General features: G+C 40.1%; 1 protein-coding gene across 2 annotated transcripts in view; it reads right to left on the bottom strand.

Moving 5' to 3' along the window:
* Positions 1 to 20,023, bottom strand: part of LONRF1 (LON peptidase N-terminal domain and ring finger 1) — a 48,018-nt gene that overhangs the window by 9,151 nt on the left and 18,844 nt on the right. Inside the window, exons 2-8 of one of the 2 annotated variants that reach the window (XM_069573148.1) lie at positions 13,290 to 13,408; positions 11,925 to 12,047; positions 8,794 to 8,943; positions 8,019 to 8,259; positions 7,822 to 7,918; positions 5,823 to 5,937; positions 2,739 to 2,860 (exon numbers count right to left, since the gene is read on the bottom strand). In XM_069573148.1, coding sequence (XP_069429249.1) covers positions 2,739 to 2,860; positions 5,823 to 5,937; positions 7,822 to 7,918; positions 8,019 to 8,259; positions 8,794 to 8,943; positions 11,925 to 12,047; positions 13,290 to 13,408 — 967 coding nt within the window. The remainder of the gene's footprint in view (positions 1 to 2,738; positions 2,861 to 5,822; positions 5,938 to 7,821; positions 7,919 to 8,018; positions 8,260 to 8,793; positions 8,944 to 11,924; positions 12,048 to 13,289; positions 13,409 to 20,023) is intronic. The other variant, XM_069573149.1, reaches the window with a different exon arrangement.

Here is a 20,023-nt window from a genome sequence, read left to right as displayed (position 1 = left end):
AATAAAAAAGCAATTGATTGTAACTATATTAAAAATGTTTAAAATATTTGTAACATGACAGTTATTATCTTCTATCCATAAAACACTCTTACTCTTAGACAACAATAAGTGAGCTCCTGCAAAGGACAAAAAACATTTTAAAAACTTTGTAGTCACTAAAATATTTCCTTACTAACAAAAGCAGGTAATTCAATGGCATACAATTTTTTCCAGATAATTAAAGTGATACAGTTTCATTCCCAGATTGGCAGGAAATATGAAGGATAAAGGCAGTGCTCAGTTTCTCATTAATCTAAAGAAACCCTTTGGCAAGGGTATGGGGGAAAACTGGCAGTTGACGGGGGCAGTTTGAAATAGTACAACCATACTGAAGAAGAATTTGGCTACATACATCAAAAAATTTTTTTTAATATTCATATCCTTTGAATCAACAGGTGTGCTTTTTTCTGCAAGTATTGTAAAAATGTTCAATGTGTATAGTAGCCAAAACTTAGAAGCAAAAAGAGCCAACCAGTAAAATAAATTATGATGTAACCATAAAATGAGATACTATATTTAGACTTTAGATTAATGAGAAAAGGTATTAAATAATAGTAAAATAATCCCATATTTGTTTATAATGTATTTATATATATTAAAATTAGGAAGGACATATGCCAAAATGCCAGTGGTGATTACCTTTGAGTTACAAATTATGGCTGTAACTCCCTGCCCACCCCACCCCCACAACTAATATTTTCTACTCTTTCTTCAAAAAGACCACAATGTGAAGTCTATATGTAATACATGTTTAACATACAAGTCCTAATTCCTCTACTTTTAAAACTGTGTCTTTTACCATCACTATTACTCCTTGGAAGAAAAGTTATGACCAATCTAGATAGCATATTCAAAAGCAGAGACATTACTTTGCCGACTAAGGTCCGTCTAGTCAAGGCTATGGTTTTTCCTGTGGTCACGTATGGATGTGAGAGTTGGACTATGAAGAAGGCTGAGTGCCGAAGAATTGATGCTTTTGAACTGTGGTTTTGGAGAAGACTCTTGAGAGTCCCTTGGACTGCAAGGAGATCCAACCAGTCCATTCTGAAGCAGATCAGCCCTGGGATTTCTTTGGAAGAAATGATGCTAAAGCTGAAACTCCAGTACTTTGGCCACCTCATGCGAAGAGTTGACTCACTGGAAGAGACTCTGATGCTGGGAGGGATTGGGGGCAGGAGGAGAAGGGGACGACCGAGGATGAGATGGCTGGATGGCATCACGGACTCAGCCGTGAGTCTGAGTGAACTCCAGGAGATGGTGATAGACAGGGAGGCCTGGCGTGCTGCAATTCATGGGGTCGCAAAGAGTCAGACACGACAGAGTGACTGAACTGCACTGAAGCACTCTTATGAACATAAAAACCAGGGTGGGGGGACACAACCCAGTATATCTTTTAATTAGCAAAACTTGTTAACTACCAGAGAATGAGCTACCCTTAAGAAAACAGCCCAGTTAGTACACAGCAAGATTCCCAAGGCTTCTCTCCATCACACACAGCTTCCCTTGCATCACTACTGTCATTCATGAATTCCAATCTGTGTGTGTGTGTGTGTTGGCGGGGGGGGGGGGGGGGGGGGGGGGGGGGGGGTGGTCTGGTCCTGTCATTATGTTTAAGTATTTTAAAAATCTGAAGCTTTCTTGTATCCAGATTTTTGCAGTGTTGGTCCAAAAGGTCTATAATCCACACATTAGAGTATTTTCTATCACAAAGTCACAATAAAATATCAGTTCCATCAGAAGACAAACCACTGTCAACTCTTTCTTCTACTGAAGGCCACTGACCCAATGACAACATTTGGTGGACACATACTAAAAACAAAAGGTCTGTAAAGCACAGTTATTTTTTTCTTAGAAACAGAAAATGTTCTAAATTTATATTAAAAAAAAAAAACTAGAAATAGCATGTAAAAATTACAATTTTGGTCTTCAGTGTCCAGTTAAAGTGGGAACAAAGAAGAGTTAAGAAATTAGAAACCCAGTGAAGAAACTTGGAGACTGCAGAAAATGTTGAAAGAGGTCAAGTCATGGAGGGAAGAGAAAAGAAGAAAAGTGTGAGAAACCAACACACAGAGCAACAAAACCAGCTCCAAATTACCCAGCCCTGATTAGCTTTCTATGTGCTCTCAGTAGCACCCTGCACCACTGAATCCCAAAGGTACCACCAGGTTTTCCACCTTCCTGATACTAAGTCAATTATGTGAACAATCAGTATCTTCATTGAGATTTTAGCCCCTAAAGTCATCCCTTCCAATTTCAATCTCAGGTCTCAAGGTCCCACCCCCTTGCAAACCTCTGATTGGCTACTCCCCCTGCCAATCCAGGCCACTTACCCTCTACTTTCTCCTGTGGGCGGGGACTGACAGTTGAGGGCGGCAGTTCCCAGCAACCACCTCCACCAGCCTGACGTCCCTGGAGGAACACCCCGCCCTCGGCTGCCCCCCAGCTAAAAGACTGCTTCAGTGTGGAGAGCTGTCAGGAAGTCACTCCCAACAGAACATCTGGAAGTTACCAAATAAACCTGAAAACTTCTGAATGTTGAAGACAGGGGAAATTAACCAATATTTGTTTACGATATGCCTTTGACTAGACTGGGTTGAACTACAGACAGAACCCAGCTGGCTGTGCGGAGGCTTCTCCTCATTATTTCAGAGGGTAGTAGTTTGATTTGATTATGTTAATTTGTATGAGAAGAAACTTACTGTGAGAGTTCAGCAGTTTCTTCATCATATATTTTTTTTCTCTCAGACAGCTCATCAGGCAGATACTTCACTATTAAATCTTCCAACAGCTGTGTGACACAGTACCTCCTATCGGCTAGATACTGAAAGACAACATTATTTTACATTCCAGCACTTTTTTCCCCCTACAGTACAAAACAGGTAAAACAGTTTAACTCATATAGTAAAGCCTTTATTACATATTTACCCAGTCAGTTCTGAATTCATTAGGAAAAGCAAGGAACAATGCAATGGATGCTGTTAAACTGGAAAACCTGCCTGAAGCTTAGGTCAAGAGCATTCAAGGTAAGTCTGCACCTGAAACAAATTCTGTAGATAAGACGACCCTTGTCTTGCTAGGATCACACACCATTAACAGCAGTCAGCCCTGCTCCTGCTGTCTCCCACACCAGAGGTAAGTTCCTTCTGACAGTGCATGCGTATCTGAAACTAACATTTTAGTCGAGAAGCAAAAATAAGGAATACAGAAAATAATGAATTTGCCTTATTTAAGAAAAGCAAAGTTGCTCCCTTTTTTTGTTCCAGATAACTTTTCTTTCAGATTTTTCTTCTGCTGTCATCCCACTGTGACTATTGATGCCCTTATCTTATCAAGAGGCTGCTTTTCCTATGTGAGTCACCCTCTGGGTAAGGTGGTACGTTGTGCCACTCCCATAATACTCTGAACTCTGATACATTTTTGTGTTACTCTCTCTTCCAACTGCCAAAAGCCATCTGACTATCCTTCAAGGTCTGGCTGCAATTTTACCTTTTGCATAAAGTGTTCCTTAATTATTTTTCTGTCTCCTAGGAATAACCTTTAATGTATAGAAGGCAGCTACCATACCCTGCACTATATTAGCTGGACAGGGATATATTATATCTGTGTAACTAAACTAAGAACTGCATAGAGCCAGGGACCAGTTCAGAGTGTGTACACAGAATTCTGAACAAAATGTGTGTGTGTGTGTATGTCCAATACCAATTTGCTTAATAATGAGGAAAACTCTTGTGAGACAACCACAAGATAAAGAGAAACCAGCTTTTCCTCTAGATCCAGCAAAAATAAGGGTTTTGTCAGTATCTAATGAAGTACAGAGTAGAAAATATGAATGGTGGGCAAAGGGCTTGTACTTGTGGTTTTTAAACTTCAGCATGAACCGTGGCTTGTTAAAAGTGCAGACTGCTGAGCCCTCACCAGGTTCTGATTTAATGGCTCTGGGGAAGGGTCTGCGAATCCGTATTTTTAACAAGTTCCCAGGAGATATAGATGCTGCTGGTTGGGGGAACATACCTTGAGAACAACTGGACAGATGTACTCTTGAGCAGATAATATACACATATATATAGATAACTTAAGAGTTTATTATAAAAGTAATCAAATTTGAGATATAAAAGCAATTTCAAAGTAATAAAGACGTTTTAAAACTTAAGACTCATGTATTAAATTTGGGAAATATGGCTTCTCTTCCATTACTGGTAAGGATCTAAATTTGTACATTACTTGAGACCTAGGCAAGTTGGCAATTGGTTGTAAGAGTCTTAAAATATATGACCTTTGATCCAGTAATTTTCTCCCAGGAATTTATCCTAAGGAAAGAGTCAAAGACACTGACCATCATATACTTAAAAAAAAAAAAAAAAAAACTTAAATGCTCCAAAACAGAAAACTGTTGTATCATTGGACTAGTACGCTGCTATGAAAATCACATCTCTGAAATGCATTCAGATGAAAAAATGAGCAAAGTAAGTAGGAAGAGCAGAAAACTAGAGCATATCCATTTTATCCGTGTAAATGTATTTTTAGACTTTACCAATTATACATGGTGTCTTCAAGTCAGGACAAAGGATAAAGTTATTTTTAAACAGTATGTTAAGTTTCTAAATAACATCCTTACTTTGTTTACCTTAGAGCTTCAGACATTTAAGGTGTGATAACTCTAAACTTAAAGCATAGTAAATATATAAGCGTATCAAAAAACTCTGAAAAACCAGGAAAGATAGCATGTTTTAGAGTACTTTATCTGAAAACAGAGTCTAAAAGTTGGAAATGTAAAACTCTTTAAGAATAAAGATTTATTTTAGGTTTCCCGATTCTGTAAACATTCTGTTTTGTGTTCTACTACATATAGGGTTGCTATGCTGTATGAAATGTAACAATACATATATGCTATATGATATCCGTACAGCGCTATGCTTTCTACATAGGAAATAACTATTTTTAATAGCAAAATGGTTTTCATCAAATTCCTACATCGTATTTGCAAGACACTTACTTTCTTAAAATCTAGAGACAGAATCACCCTCCTGGATCAATGCTACCACTGCAACAAGAATTCTAAGGCTCTGGCCTCACCTTTGAGGACATCAAGCAGGACTGAAGAGGGTGCTGCCCTCCCACTGGTTACAGAAGAGACCCACCTGAGATCCAGCTGTTTTCCTAATGCAGGTGATCGGTGCAGACCACCTGCCAGACAAGGAGGGGTGTGGGAAGCTGTGCCTCCCTCTCCTTGCCAGGCTACCACTTTCTAGAACTGCACTGTCCAATGTGGGAGCCACTACTCACACGTGCCTACTTAAATGTAAATTAATTAAAAGTACAGTCCCTCCCACACATGTGGCCAATAGCTGCCATGTTGGCCAGCATAGATACAGGGCATTTCCATCAATGTAGCAAGTCCTACTGGACAGTTGGTCCAGGTGTTAAGGGGACTGACTGAGGCCTGAAATCCAACCTAAAAATGGGGGTGGGCGGCAGGGCAGTTGAGATTCCCCAATACTGTCATTAAAATCAACATATTCCTGACCAGGTACTTGATCACACCTCAGCTATTTAAAAAATTAAGTATGGGGATTCGGTCTTCAGACTGCTTTCTCCCACCCTCTCCAAACTCACTTTCCTCCAATACTAGCAGATGGGTAATGAGACATGCATGATCCCTTTTGGTCAATCAATATGTATAATGTAATATATTCTGAACCTAATAATCATTATTTCTGTGGCTAAGTAGAAATCAAACCATGTTGCTACACATAAGAGCAATAAACAAATACACAAATGTTTACCTCTTTTAAGCTTTCTTTGCAAAGAGGACAATATGGTGTGTGATCTAAACAACGCTCAAGACAGTTCTTACAGAATGAATGTCCACAAGGGGTTGTCACTGGCTCAAAAAACAACCTGAAATCAACCAGAATACATGTTAGTTTTCACCATAAGCCGTCCACTGGAAAAACTGAACAAATAATGGAACCGTAACACCAGCTTCTGTTTAGAAGAGGAAGGAGGGCTTGACAGGCACGAGAGGAGGGAAGGACCAGTGGTAAATGCCAGGTACAGCCTCCTGAACTGTTTAAAAGTTTACCATCATCAGGGGTACCCTGCTTGGAGCTGTACGGACTAATATCACCACCACTCACAGGGGCTACTGCAGCCTTGCAACGGGGCTGGTCCAAACTGAGATGGGCAGTACTTCTAAAATACACACCAGATTAGTGCAAGATTAACACTGTAAACTGTATCATTACCTATTCATTTGTTTTTGTATATACTCATCACTTTAAAACTAGTTTTCTTATAAAGCTTATAAAAGCCTTACTATATGAAATTCATTCAAAATAATCCACTAAATATGACCATTGAATCCTAAAGAAAACTGATGCTCAAAACCAGATGTGGTACTCAAACAATATGGAAAAACTTAATTTTCCTTACATTTTAGTTATTTCCTGAAACACAATACTTTTTGGGAGTTCCCAGAAGTATTGTTAGATGTATAGGTACTTCAGAAATCATCGGGGTCTGATCCCCTCACCTTAAGATGAAGCAGCCAAGCGTCAGGATCAAGGGACGTGGCTCAGAAATACCTGGTGTGGCCAGTTCCAGGTGCTTGACACACTGTTCCCTTGCCTCCATCACAATTTTTATAAATGGAAAATGTTCTTTCCAAATTATCAGTCTTAGAATTACAAGCATTCACATAATGGAAATCCTTATCCAGTGTCACTTAAAAAGGATTTTGGAGTTAAGATACATAAACAAGACAGAATCACATACACACAATGCATCACTGTATTCTTTCCCAAATCTAAAACCATGGAGTCTCAGTAATAACATGTATAGCTTTTACAGTACAATTCCTCAGATACTTTCTATATTTTAGTCATTTGATTCTTTTAAGACTTAAATATAGCATGGTGGTAAAGAATCTGCCTGCCAGTGCAGGAGACGTGAGAGATGCGGGTTCAATCCCTGGGTTGGGAAGATGCCCTGTAGAAGGAAATGGAATCCCCCTGCAGTATTCTCGCCTGGAGAACTCCATGGCCAGAGGAACCTGGTGGGCTACAGCCCACAGGGTCGCAGAGTCAGACACGACGGAGAGGCTGAGCACTTGTGCACGCGCACACACACACAAATCCTGACACCACCTTCCAAGTGAAAAGTCAAAGTTAGCTGCTCAGTCATGGTAAAGAAAGGGAATGGGCCCACCAGGGAAGCCCCTTCTAAGTAAGGAAAAGCTAAATAAGGTTCAGAGATTATATTATTTGCCCATGATGTGAAAGGAAAACCAAGGACTAAAATTCTTATCTTTTGGTTTTTAATTCACTACTCTGTTACTTCACATTGCTTATTCTTAGAGTTCAGTTCAGTCACTCAGTCGTGTCCGACTCTTTGCAACCCCGTGGACTGCAGCACACCAGGCTTCCCTGTCCATCACCAACTCCCAGAGTTCACTCAAACTCATGTCCATCGAGTCGGTGATGCCATCCAGCCATCTCATCCTCAGTCGTCCCCTTCTCCTCCTGCCCCCAATCCCTCCCAGCATCAGAGTCTTTTCCAAGCAGTCAGTTCTTCGTGTCAGGTGGCCAAAGTATTGGAGTTTCAGCTTCCGCATCAGTCCTTCCAGTGAATATTCAGGACTGATTTCCTTTAGGTTAGACTGGTTTGATCTCCTTGCAGTCCAAGAAAGTCCAGTTTTTACAGAGTAGATTACCTTTATCTACTCTGTACTTATTTATTTACATTAATATAAAATATTCATCTCATAAAATTTGACAAACTTACCTCATGCAGAGAGAACACTCAAAATCTGAGACATCTATTAATTCTTCTGGGACATCACCATAAGTTAATGAAAACGTACAGACTTCAGTGGGAATTTCTATTAAAACAAAGAGATGGGGTTATATTTTTTAGGAAAAAATTTGGAAGCCATTCTGAATAAATCAATGTGTTTTCTGTGAGTGTAGTGAAATTTTTACCTCCCTGTCTTTTCAGCTTATTTCTTCCATCTTCATTTACAATCACATCCTGGTCTAAAAGAGACAACTTTCTTTTCAGCAGAACACCTTTCTCTTGAATGCAAAGTGAGGGTTCCGAGGACACTCTTTTTAAACAGTCCTCTCTGGCAGGCATGTCTGTTGAATTTATAGCCTGTGCTGACCGAGCACGGTTTAGGCTTCCTTTGACAGGCTCTGAGGTGACCTCTGCTATTTCTTCATTCTACAAAAAAATGCAACAAATAAGGGTAACTGACTGTATGTTTTTACTGCCCTTATTGCTCTCGCCAAGAACCAAACTGAAATGAAACTGTGATGTCTTGAAAGGTTTATTTTATTGTCCATTTAAAACAAAACCAACTTTTAATGCTAAAACCCTGGCAAGTAAAGGATTTTTGTCAGTACTTAGAGAGACCTGGACATCAAGCTGACTTCTATCATAATGAGGTTTAAGTAGTCATGCTAATATAGTTGTTTCTACTACAAGGAAATTAAGATAAATACAATGTTCTGTTTTTTTCCAAGAGACAAACGTTTCTGACATTCAGGAGATGTAACATTGTGACTAATGAGTAGGTATGTCACATGAAAGTTTTTAGTGTAAAATAAAAGGTCACAGATGGAATCCTATTAAGATAAGCCTTACTAAGTTAGTACCTACACAGATTTTAGTATTAATATTTGAAACTAGGAAAGCGAAGATCTTGTCAAGAAAATGGATACACTAAGCCTATGACCGTCTCTTCTCACCCCTTACCTGCTCTGGGCTCAGCTCACTGGCAGAGTGAGACTCTTCCATCACTGAAGGAAAACTGAAAGGTTTGTTTTTAATACATGGTAATGAATTCCAGGAAGAGTCCTTCAGGCCTTCTTTTAAGTTTTCAGGTGACAATAAATCACATAAAATCTGTAAGGAAGGTATCATAAAGAATAATGAAAAATATAAAATATTTTATTAAGGATAATTTAGTTACTTAATATTTAAGAGGGCTTCTCTTGTGGCTCAGCTGGTAAAGAATCTGTCTGCAATGTGGGAATCCCTGGGTTGGGAAGATCCCCTGGAGGAGGGAAAGGCTACCCAACCCAATACTCTGGCCTAGAGAATTCCATGGACTGTATAGTCCATGGGGTTGCAAGAGTCGGACAAGACTAAGCGACTCTCACTCACCTCACTCATTCAATATTTAAGAATTTCTGGAAAATTTCATATGGAGTATAAACTATAAAAATATCCAATCACTGTTGTACACTTAAAATAATATTGTAAGTCAGCTATACATCGACTACAAAAAGAAAACTTACAGCTAATATTATTTTTAACGGGCAGGGAGGGAACAGGTTAAGCAAAAAAAAAACAAGGACTTCCATGTTGATTTTAAAGGTCCTGCCAAAACCAAGGTGTGCCTCCAAGGGGGTCAAACCACATCAAAGAAATGGTTCAAAAGGAGGGCTCAGGGGTGATTAGACTAGTGGTGTGAGAAGGTGCCCAGGTAAAGGCTGACATGTATATATAAGGTTTGTAGAAAGAAGAGATCTTAAAGAGAAGTGGGAAATATTTACCTCTGACCATCAGCAAGTCCCATCCTGTCAATATAGTTAATGGTTCATCCCAATGTATATTCTAAGGCTGAACTTAGACTGTTTATGTGAACTTGGACCTTTAACCACAGAACTAAAATTCCATGTGTTTACAGTGAATCTAGCTTCTCCCTGAACCAGTGACCTGTGTGGTCAGTCACCACCCCCGGCATTATCGAGGGCACCCCATGGCAGCCGGCCCAAACGGAGGCAGCTACAGTATCTAAACTCTGGGTGCTTCTCTCAGAAATACCTCAAACTCTCCAACAAGGGGATGACAACAGAGGAACAGACTGGCTACAAGGAAATGAGAGGGATTCAAATTTGTTTGCTTGTCAAATAAGCTGTGTGTATATGTACAGCATATACACATTTCTTAAAGTCTCAATTTGGAAGTTTGGTTTTTCAGCTGTTCTATCTGTCAAGGCACAAAAGTCAGAATTTTCCACAAATCTTTATAATGTAAATAAAAAGGAAATATACATGGTATTAATGGAAGTGTGTGTCCCTGTAGGTGCTCAAGCAATAAACCATTTAATGAATAATCACTAAAGAATTTGGATATGTTTTTATATTTCCCCGATTAAAAAAAAAAAGGTATTAAACATACCCTCACCCTAGAAGACAGTTACTTGACTCCTAGGTATTTACTGAAGAGAGATAAAAACGTATGTCCACAAAATGACTTGTAAAAGATTGTTCGTGGCAACAATTAGAAACAATCCAAATGAAAATCACCACTAACTGTATTTATCACAAACTGTGATATGTTCATACCACAGGATACTTGGTGAACAATAAAAAAGAAAAAAAGTTGCTAGATGTGTCTCAAAAACACGTTGAGCGAAAAAAGAGTATATACAGTGTATGTGAAGGTCCAGAACAGGCAGAACTAGTCTGTGGCACTAGAGGTCTGAGCAGTAGCTCCCTCTGGAAGCACAGAAAGAGGAGATCTGCTGCAGAGGAGACGAGGGAGCTTTCCAGGGTGATCTGAAAGAGTCTGTATCTTGACTGGGGTGTTGTTCCACGTGTACAATTTCTCAAAACTCACTGAACTATAAAATGCCTTTTATTATATGTAAATTATACCACCATTTACCCCCCAAAAAGAAATAATATTTCAAGGCTGTGGGTATTTTGCATTCACTTGACCTTATTAACCAACAAATAATTACAGGAAAGTAAGGATACCCAGCAGCATGGAAAATGCAAAACTATAAGCCCTTATAAAGTCTGCAGTCTCACCAGGGAGATCACTTTAGCAAAGAGAGCACAGTTAAGAATACACACAACAGTAAACCATCTTTTGTTAAATCAGTGGCTGGAACATGTATGCAAACAAACTTCATGGAGGATGTTGGCTTATTCATAAAGCATTTGGAATGCAAGAAAAATCCCAAAGTTCTCTTACTTTAAGGTACATAAGAATCTCCTGAGGTGCTTGTTAAATTATACTCTAATTCCAGAGATTCTAATTCCAAAGGTCTGTGGTGGGACCCAGGAAATCTTTGTGTTTACCATGCACCCGAGATGACTCTGACAAAAAGCCATGTTCTGAGCAACACTAAAAACGCAATTAACGCTGTGGCCTCTTTGGGGGACACTGAAGGAAACAACATGACTGGGCACTGAAATTTTATTAGGATAGATTTTCCCAGAACATTTTTCAGAGACTCTAGTCTTCCCAGATGTTCTGTGAGTAAATCTGGCAAAAGCTGAACGCTGTTGTCATGCTAGCAAAGCAAAAACTCTTGAGAGGGGCTGAAGAAATCTGTTTGATTGGTTTAACCCAGTGTTTCCCAGAGTCATTTGATCAGAGAACCCCTTTTCCTTTTAATTAACACCTACCACTGAACAAACTCTGGAAAGTGATGTATGGAGTACTGAGAAAATTAAGGCAAAATAAATTGAGTGGGGCAGTACTATTGGCAACCACGGAAAGCAAGCAAAGTTGAGACCTGAAATGAAAGGCAAAGGAAGCCAATAAAAATTCCTGAGCAGGAACATCATGACAACAATGTTTAATTAGGAATGACTGGTCTGGCTCCCATGGAACAGACTATTAGAGAACATCTAAATTTAACTAGGCGAAAGTAATGCATTTAACTCTCTCTGAAATGTTCTGATTTGGGTAAGAACTCAATATGCTAATAAGCATACTGAACCTGAAAACCCCTCATCAAACTGCTACTAAATCTGACTTATGGACACCCCTTATGTCCTTACCCCAAAAGTCTAGCGGGCGTTTGCAAAAAGACCTGTGTTGTCGGGAAACTGGCTGGAAGTGTTAAGAGTTGTTAAACGGATTACCTTTTCTACTTCTAGCTTTGCAGGTGCGAAATCTTCATCGAGCGCTAAGCACTGAAGAAACAGTTGTAAGGCATCACCTAAAAAACCAGCATCGTGGAGGACTTTTCCTTTCCTGAAGTACACCTTCAATAAAAGCACACATACCCAACTTTTATGGATGGAATTGTTTTTTGAAACATCAATATCACGTAAGGTTAAAAATAAAAGTTCTGCTTGGAAATGTTCATTTTGAAACTCTGAATGACTCTCAGGAGCCCAAAGCATTTTACAGGCACATTTACACCCTACCCGGGATAGGCACCTATGATTATGAGGTCCAGAAAATGACTCCAAAGCCACATTTCTAATTATATCCCACCAATGGTAAGTCCAGAGGATTCTTTCCTGTTTAATGGTTTTAAGAGCTTCCCTGGTGGCTCAGTTGGCAAAAGAGTTCTGCAACGCAGGAGACCTGGGTTCGATCCTCGGGTTGGGAAGATCCCCTGTAGAAGTGCATGGCAACCCACTCCAGTATTCTTGCCTGGAGAATCGCACGGACAGAGGAGCCTGGTGGGCTACAGCCCATGGGGTCTCGCAAGAGTCAGACATGACTTAGCGACTAAACCACTGCCACCACCAAAGCTGTCTGTACAAATCATTTTCCCTCGTATTCTTAACACTGATTTGACTTGTACCAACTGGTCATGTCATCATGAGATTCTGAATCATTTTCTTTATTAATTTATAAATTTTAGAGCATCCTTACTATACAGTCCTCAAAGGCATAGCTTTGAATGCAGAAAAAAAAGCCACATTAAAAGATGATTTTTAACTTAAATAACATACATGGGAGATGGATTGATTTGCCTTGACAGTATTGGTAAAATGGAGAATTCGTAAACCGATTATATAATACATACATGCTGCAAATCTTTTTTCAAAAGACCATGGGCAAGGCCCCCATCTACCGTATTGAACGACTGCCTCATCACCCAGTTCCCGTCACAATGCCTCAGTCAGCTGTTCAGCCACAGAAGCTCTTCTCTCTCCTTTAATAAACCTCCTCCACTGATAACTTCTTTGGGTCCATCTCCACAATAGTACATCTTTGAGGAAATGCTGTATATTAAATTCTTTTTTTTTTTTTGTCCTGTGCCACGAAGTCAAGTTGTTCTCTAGTTAAGAAACAAATGTTTCTTATAGTCTAAAAAACTGTCAGATGATATTCATCCACTCAAAATATTGACCTCAGACTTCTAGAACTATTCCATATATTTAAAAGAAATCGCCCAATCCATTTCGTTGTGACTTACAATCATAATTGAAATGCATATTCCCTACAGTTGAACTTCTTAAATGCATGCAAATGTAAAACAGTAATTTTACCTCAGGCCAATTTGGCAGCTGAAAGAGAACTGCATTTAAATCTTCTATGGCTGCTTTAAACTCCTGGAGGCCAGCATACGATTCAGCTCTGTAGATTTTCAGAGTCAAGTCGCTGGGCTCTGAAATCAATGTTATGAAGGCTTGATTATTTTTAAAAGATTACTGTATAATCCACAGAAACATCATACTAAAGTAAGAACTGACTCAGCGATTCTAGTCAATAACCACTGACGCAAAGGCAGTGAGCCAAGCACAGTACAGGTGCAACCCACTGGCATACTGACATTTCTCTAACTTACAGCAAATCCTTATGGTTAGATTATTTTAGTGGAGGAAACTGATTTTTTTTTAAAAAACTGAAAATATTTTGATAATATGATCACCCCTAAGAAACTGAATGTTTTCCTAACATAGGCAAAGATTTAGAAGATGTATCTCAGATGTTTAGAAGATTTGTCTTTTTGTGGTAAACCTTTTTTTATATCTGATTTTGAAATCTTTATAAATGACTACATGTGTTAACTACTGCACACAGAATTCCCATAGTTACAAAGACTGACCGAGGCACGATCTTATGAGAGGACACGGTGGTCCTGTTTCTGGAGGAAATGGGTTGACACGAGTCAGGTTTCTTAAGAGGGAAAATTTTTTAAATTCCTGCCATTAGTAAGAACAGGATTGGATGGCCCCAGAATGACTTACTTTCAAATATTTGAGGGTAAAAAGCTTTAGGTGATAATTTCACTATGCTCTCTGTCTCTACTTGAGAAACCGAACTCGTATCCAAAGGCACTAAAACTTCAGACACTTAGCTGGTTCACTGATGGTACTACAATCAATTCCTACAGGTCACGTGGGATCTAGGAAGATGCTACAGATGAGCCTATTTCCTACAGACTCAGATGCAGAGGATGGACACATGGGCGCCAGAGGAAAGGGAGGGTGGGACAAACTGAGAGGTCAGGATGGACATAGATACACTGCCATGCGTGAAACTGCGTGTGGGAACCTGCGGAGCGGCGCAGGGAACTCAGCTCAGTGCCCTTTAATGACCTGAGGGCTGGAGGCAGACCCAAGAAGGAAAGGATTTTGTATACTTACAGCTGCTTCACTTCAGTGTATAGCAGAAACACAACACTGTAAAGCAATTATATTCCAATAAAAAAAGGTAAAAAAAAAATTACTACAGGTACATGGATTCTGAAACTGAAGTGTAAGCCAGAAATCAATTTTCAATTATCTACAGATGACATTAACTTGACTCTTCTTTTTAAAGCTATTATTCATCTTTAAAGGCTTCCAAAATGTATGCTTATAAAATACAGCATTCGTTGTGGGAAGGGCATAAAGACCTTACCACCCACCGTCCTGGGCAAACAAAACAAAAACTATAATAAAACTCCTTAATAGCTTCCTTTACTCTAGTTTTTAAATGATTGCTTTTTTACAGATAACTCTTGATTTAACAATTAATCAGACAAGCCTTTTCCAGTTGCTGGTACTTAAGAACTCAAACTGTTACCTCAAATTTATACCAATGAAAAAATTTTAAGAATAAAATTAGTATTTCATGAAAATAGTTCTTACTTCCTAAGCAGAAAAAGACACGTCTGGAACATTTCATCTTTCGTTTCTTAAAGCAATATAATTGTAAATCATTATCTGAACAAAAACTCATAGAAACTGAAAGCTCCATGTGATTAATCAATCAAGAATGAGGAGTCTCAGCACCAAGATAGATAGATGCTGGAGGGGTTTCAAAGATGTTACTTTCTCCTTTTCTCTGAGGAGCTTACAGTCACATTAGGAAATCCCATTTTCTTGTGAAATGGCATCACGTGGTCCTGACCAGACAAGCACAACTGGAGTCCGGGAAACAGGGAGCAGCAGGTGCCCAACCGGTCCAAGGAGTGGTCACCACAGCAGCGTCCAGCTCCCTGAGCTGGAGAGGATGGGGACCACGTCGGGCACAGCTAGGGTCCTGCCAAGAGCACCCCTAGGACCCGCCTGTGCTCCGGCACCTCCAGAGAGAGGGGCTTCAGTCACAACCAGCAGCCCCCTCCACACTCGGATCCGTTACTGGATTGCTTTTCTTCTCACGTGTTTCCTTTTACAGCAGGTCCCCCGACACGACCCTGGAGGTAGTGCCCACGGGGACCTCGTGAGTACCCTACGCTCTGATCAAGGTCTTTACCGCTTGGCGCTAAAGCGCCAAGCTTCCCCAGGGCAGTGCAGCAGGAAGGGGCTGGGGAGACCTCCATCTTTACAGCGCCAGGTCAGTCCACCATGCTCCTCCCCTCCGAGGATGCAAACAAGGAGCTCAAGCTACCCAGGCTCCCTGGAAAGCTGGTGTCTACTGGGATGAGAAGCGTGGTAGACCCGCAATGGAGATGACAGGAGGGTCAAATCTTAAAACTCTTGTTCCCCAAATCCTTGTAGGTTCTGTTCTTACTGAGCATTTCACATACCAATGGAACAGTGATTTTGACTGACTGTTGGGGAGGGGGGAGCCTCATCAGTTGAGTTCAAACTCCCAGAACATTATTAAAGAGATTAGGGCCACCCCACTTGTTTCCTTCAAGCCCTTCCTAATTAAAAAAAAAAAACAACCACCAATGCATGATTGAAGCCCTCTGAATAGTATATGGATACAGAACATCTGCCCTCTGTGTCCATTTGTGGGAAAGGCAACTGCAAAAAAAATGCCATCAGCCAGGCTGTGTCATTAACTCAAGTGTTTAACAGGCAACAGATATTTATGATCTGCTCCGGGCGAGGTCCCGCGGACCCTGGGATGAACTGATCACCCCTCTGCACGAGCCACCGAGGAGGGCCTGCCCCTCAGTCTACGGCTGCAGGTATGCAGTGCCTGGCGCATCACAGACTCGGAAATATAAGGATGTGTCAGGGCCGAGTGTACTGGGCAGGATTTAATTCCTACCTCTTCTTTTTTTTCACCCTACCTCCAGCTGCATCAGATTTCCAACAGCCAGCTGTGCTTTTCCTCAGGCTCAGTACACTTCCCACACCTCAGCACCCCCAAAAGGATATGTGTGCTGCACTGTTAGTAACACTGACTGTCCAAATCTAACCTTTACCACAGTCAGTTTTACCTCCTCTAGTATTTCCCCAATCCATCCCAGGTCGTTTCCAATCCAATTGCTAATAACAACGTTTTGAAAGCCAAAATTAAGCTAAGACTATTGTAACAGCTTGCTAACTGCACACCCTGCCTCCAGTTTTATCTATACGTACCTCACCATCCACAGATATAGTTATTTAGCACAACATCCAAGTTCCTGCGTGCCTGGGTCCTGCCCATCTCTCCAGCCTTATTTCCCATCAATATGAGCCTCCCGGTGAGTCCCAAGAGGACCTAGCTACTCAGCCCCATGCACGCCTTTTTCTACCTCATGCCTCCTTCCTTTTCACAGAGCTTCCTCCTTGTGAGACTCCCCCTACGCAACTCCCCTCTGTCTGGACAACTTTCTCTGATCCAGTAAGACTCAGCTCACCAACCTCTTCTCCAAGACGCTTTCGTTTGCATCTACTGCCACTTGGCATTCCAGAAGGATTCAGAGCCTGGAAGCCAGACAGCCTGGCTGCAACTTCTGCTCCTCCACTCACTCACTGTGAACTGGGGCAAATTACCTCTGTACCTCAGTTTCCTCAGCTATAAAATCTGAGTTTTTTTTCCACCTATGGTCAACAAAGGACGCAAGACTATACAGTGGAGAAAAGACAGTCTCTAATAAACAGTGCTGGGAAAACTGGACAGCTGCAGGTTAAAAATGAAATTAGAACACCACACATAAAAATAAGCTCAAAATGGTTTAAAGACCTAAATGTAAAGATTCATAGACAAGCAAAAGCTAAGAGAATTCAGTCCCACCAAACCAACTGTACAACAAATGTTAAAGGAATTTCTCTAGGCGGGAAACACAGAGAAGGAAAAAACCCATGAACATACATATTGATAATTACTTTGAATGTAAATGGATTAAATGCTCCAACCAAAAGACAAGGGCTAGCTGAACAGATATAAACACAAGATCCATATACATGCTGTATACAAGAGACCCACTTTAGACCTAGGGACACATACAGACTGAAAGTGAGGGGATGGAAAAAGATATTCCATGCAAATAGGAATCAAAAGCAATACTCATATCAGATAAAACAGACTTTAAAATAAAGACTATTACAAGAGATAAGAAAGGACACTACAGAATGATCAAGGGATCAATTCAAGAAGAATATACAACAATTATAAATACTTATGCATCCAACATAGGAGCACCTCAATATATAAGATAAGTGTTAACAGCCATAAAAGGGGTAATCGAGAGTAACACAATAATGTGGGACTTTAACACCCCACTTACACCAATGGACAGATCATCCAGACAGAAAATAAATATAGAAACACAAACTTTAAATGACACAACAGACCAGATAGATTTAATTGCTATTTACAGGACATTCTGGGGCTTCCCTGGTGGCTCAGACAGTAAAGAATCCGCCTGCAGTGTGGGAGACCTGGGTTCGATCCCTGGGTTGGAAAGATGCCCTGAAGGAGGGCATGGCAACCCACTCCAGTATTCTTGCCTGGAGAATCCACATGGACAGAGAAGCCTGGTGGGCTAAAGTCCATGGGGTCGCAAAGAGTCAGACTACAACTGTGCGATTAAGCACAGCACAAGACATTCCACCCGAAAGCAGCAGAATACACATTCTTCCCAAGTGCACACAGAACATTCTCCAGGATAGATCACATCTTGGGTCACAGATCAGGACAAAGAAAATTTAAGAAAACTGAAATAGTCTCAAGCATCTTTTCCAACCACAATGTTATGAGATTAGAAATCAATTACAGGGAGAAAAATGAGAAATTATATCTGACACTGCAAAAGAACTGAAAAAAAAAACCACACACACACACACACACACAGAGGCTAAATAGTGTGCTGCCAATAACCGAGAGATCACTAAAGAAATCGAAGAAAAAAAAATACACAGAAACCAATGGTTTTTCTGGTGGCTCAGTGGTAAAGAATGCACCTGCCAATGCAGGAGACATGAGTTTGATTCCCGGTCTGGGATCCCACATGCCCCGCAGCAACTAAGCCAGTGCACCACAACTCTTGAGCCTGTGCTCTTGAGGCCGGTAGCCACAACTACTGAAGCCCGTGCATCTAGAGCCTGTGCTCCACACCAAGAGAAGCAGCCACAATCAGAAGCCTGTGCACTGCACTAGAGAGCAGGCCCCACTCACTGCAACTAGAGAAAAAGCCTGCACAGCAATGAAGTCCCAGCACAACCAAAAACAAAACCCACAATGATCCACAACTTACGGGAGGCAGCAAAAACAATTCAAACAGTTCTAACAATCAAGAAACAAGAAAAATCTCAGTCTAACCTGACATCTAATGCAACCAGAGAAGGAAGGACAAAGAAAACACAAAGTCAGTAGGAAAGAAATCATAAAGATCAGAGCAGAAATAAATAGAAAAGATGAAAATAATAGCAATCAATAAAACTAAATGCTGGTTATTTGAGAAGATAAAATTGATAAACCTTTGGCTTTAGCCAGATTCAAAGAAAAAAAGGGAGAGGACTCAAATACTAAAATTAAATGAAAAATGAGAAATAACATCTGACACCACAGAAATACAATGATCATAACCGACTAACTACTACAAGCATCTATATGCCAATAAAATGGGACAACCTGGAAGAAATGGACAAATTCTTAAAATGATACAACTTTCCAAAACTGAATGAAGAAGAATTTTAAACTATAAACAGACCAATCACAGGTAATGAAATTGAAACTGTAATTAAAAATCTTCCAACAAACAAAGTCCAGGACCAGATGGTTTCACAGACCAATTCTATCATTTATTTAGGAAATTAACACCCATCCTGCTCAAACTCTTCCAAAAAACTGCAGAGGGAATTCATTCCATGAGCCCACAATCACCCTGATAGCAAAACCAGACAACGATATCACAAAAAAAGAAAATTACAGACCAGTATCACTGATGAACATAAATGCAAAAATCCTCAACAAAATACTAGCAAAGAGAGTCCAACAACACATTAATCAAACACCATGATCAAGTGGGATTGATCCCATGAATGCAAAGATTCTTCAAAATATACACATCAATATGATACTTCATATTAACAAATTAAAGAATAGAAAAAACATATGATCATCTCAATAGATGCAGGAAAACCTTCTGACAAAATTCAACATCCATTTAGATAAAAACTTTCCAGAAAGTGGGCAAAGAGGGAACAGACATCAACAGAATGAAGGCCATGTACGACAAACCACAGCAAACATCATTCTCAACGGTGAAAACTAAAAGCATTTCCTCTAGAGGAACAAGACAAGAATGTCTGCTTTCACCATTTTTATTCAACATAGTTTTAGAAGTCCTAGCCATGGCAATCAGAGAAAAAGAAATAAAGGGAGTAAAAACTGGAAAAGAAGAAGTAAAACTGTCACCATCTGCAAATTCCATCACACTACACATAGAAAACCTGACAGATGCCACTAAAAAAATACTAGAGCTAATCAATGAATTTGGTAAAGCTGCAGGATACAACATTAATGCACAGAAATCTCCTGCATTCCTATACACTAATAACAAAAGATCTGAAAGAGTAATTAAAGGAAACAATCCCATTTACCAATGAAAGAGAAAGAATAAAATACTCAGAAA

Source organism: Ovis canadensis, chromosome 26, assembly GCF_042477335.2.
Source record: "Ovis canadensis isolate MfBH-ARS-UI-01 breed Bighorn chromosome 26, ARS-UI_OviCan_v2, whole genome shotgun sequence".
NCBI classification, from domain to species: Eukaryota; Metazoa; Chordata; class Mammalia; order Artiodactyla; family Bovidae; genus Ovis; species Ovis canadensis.
This window is presented reverse-complemented; position numbering and strand designations above follow the sequence as displayed.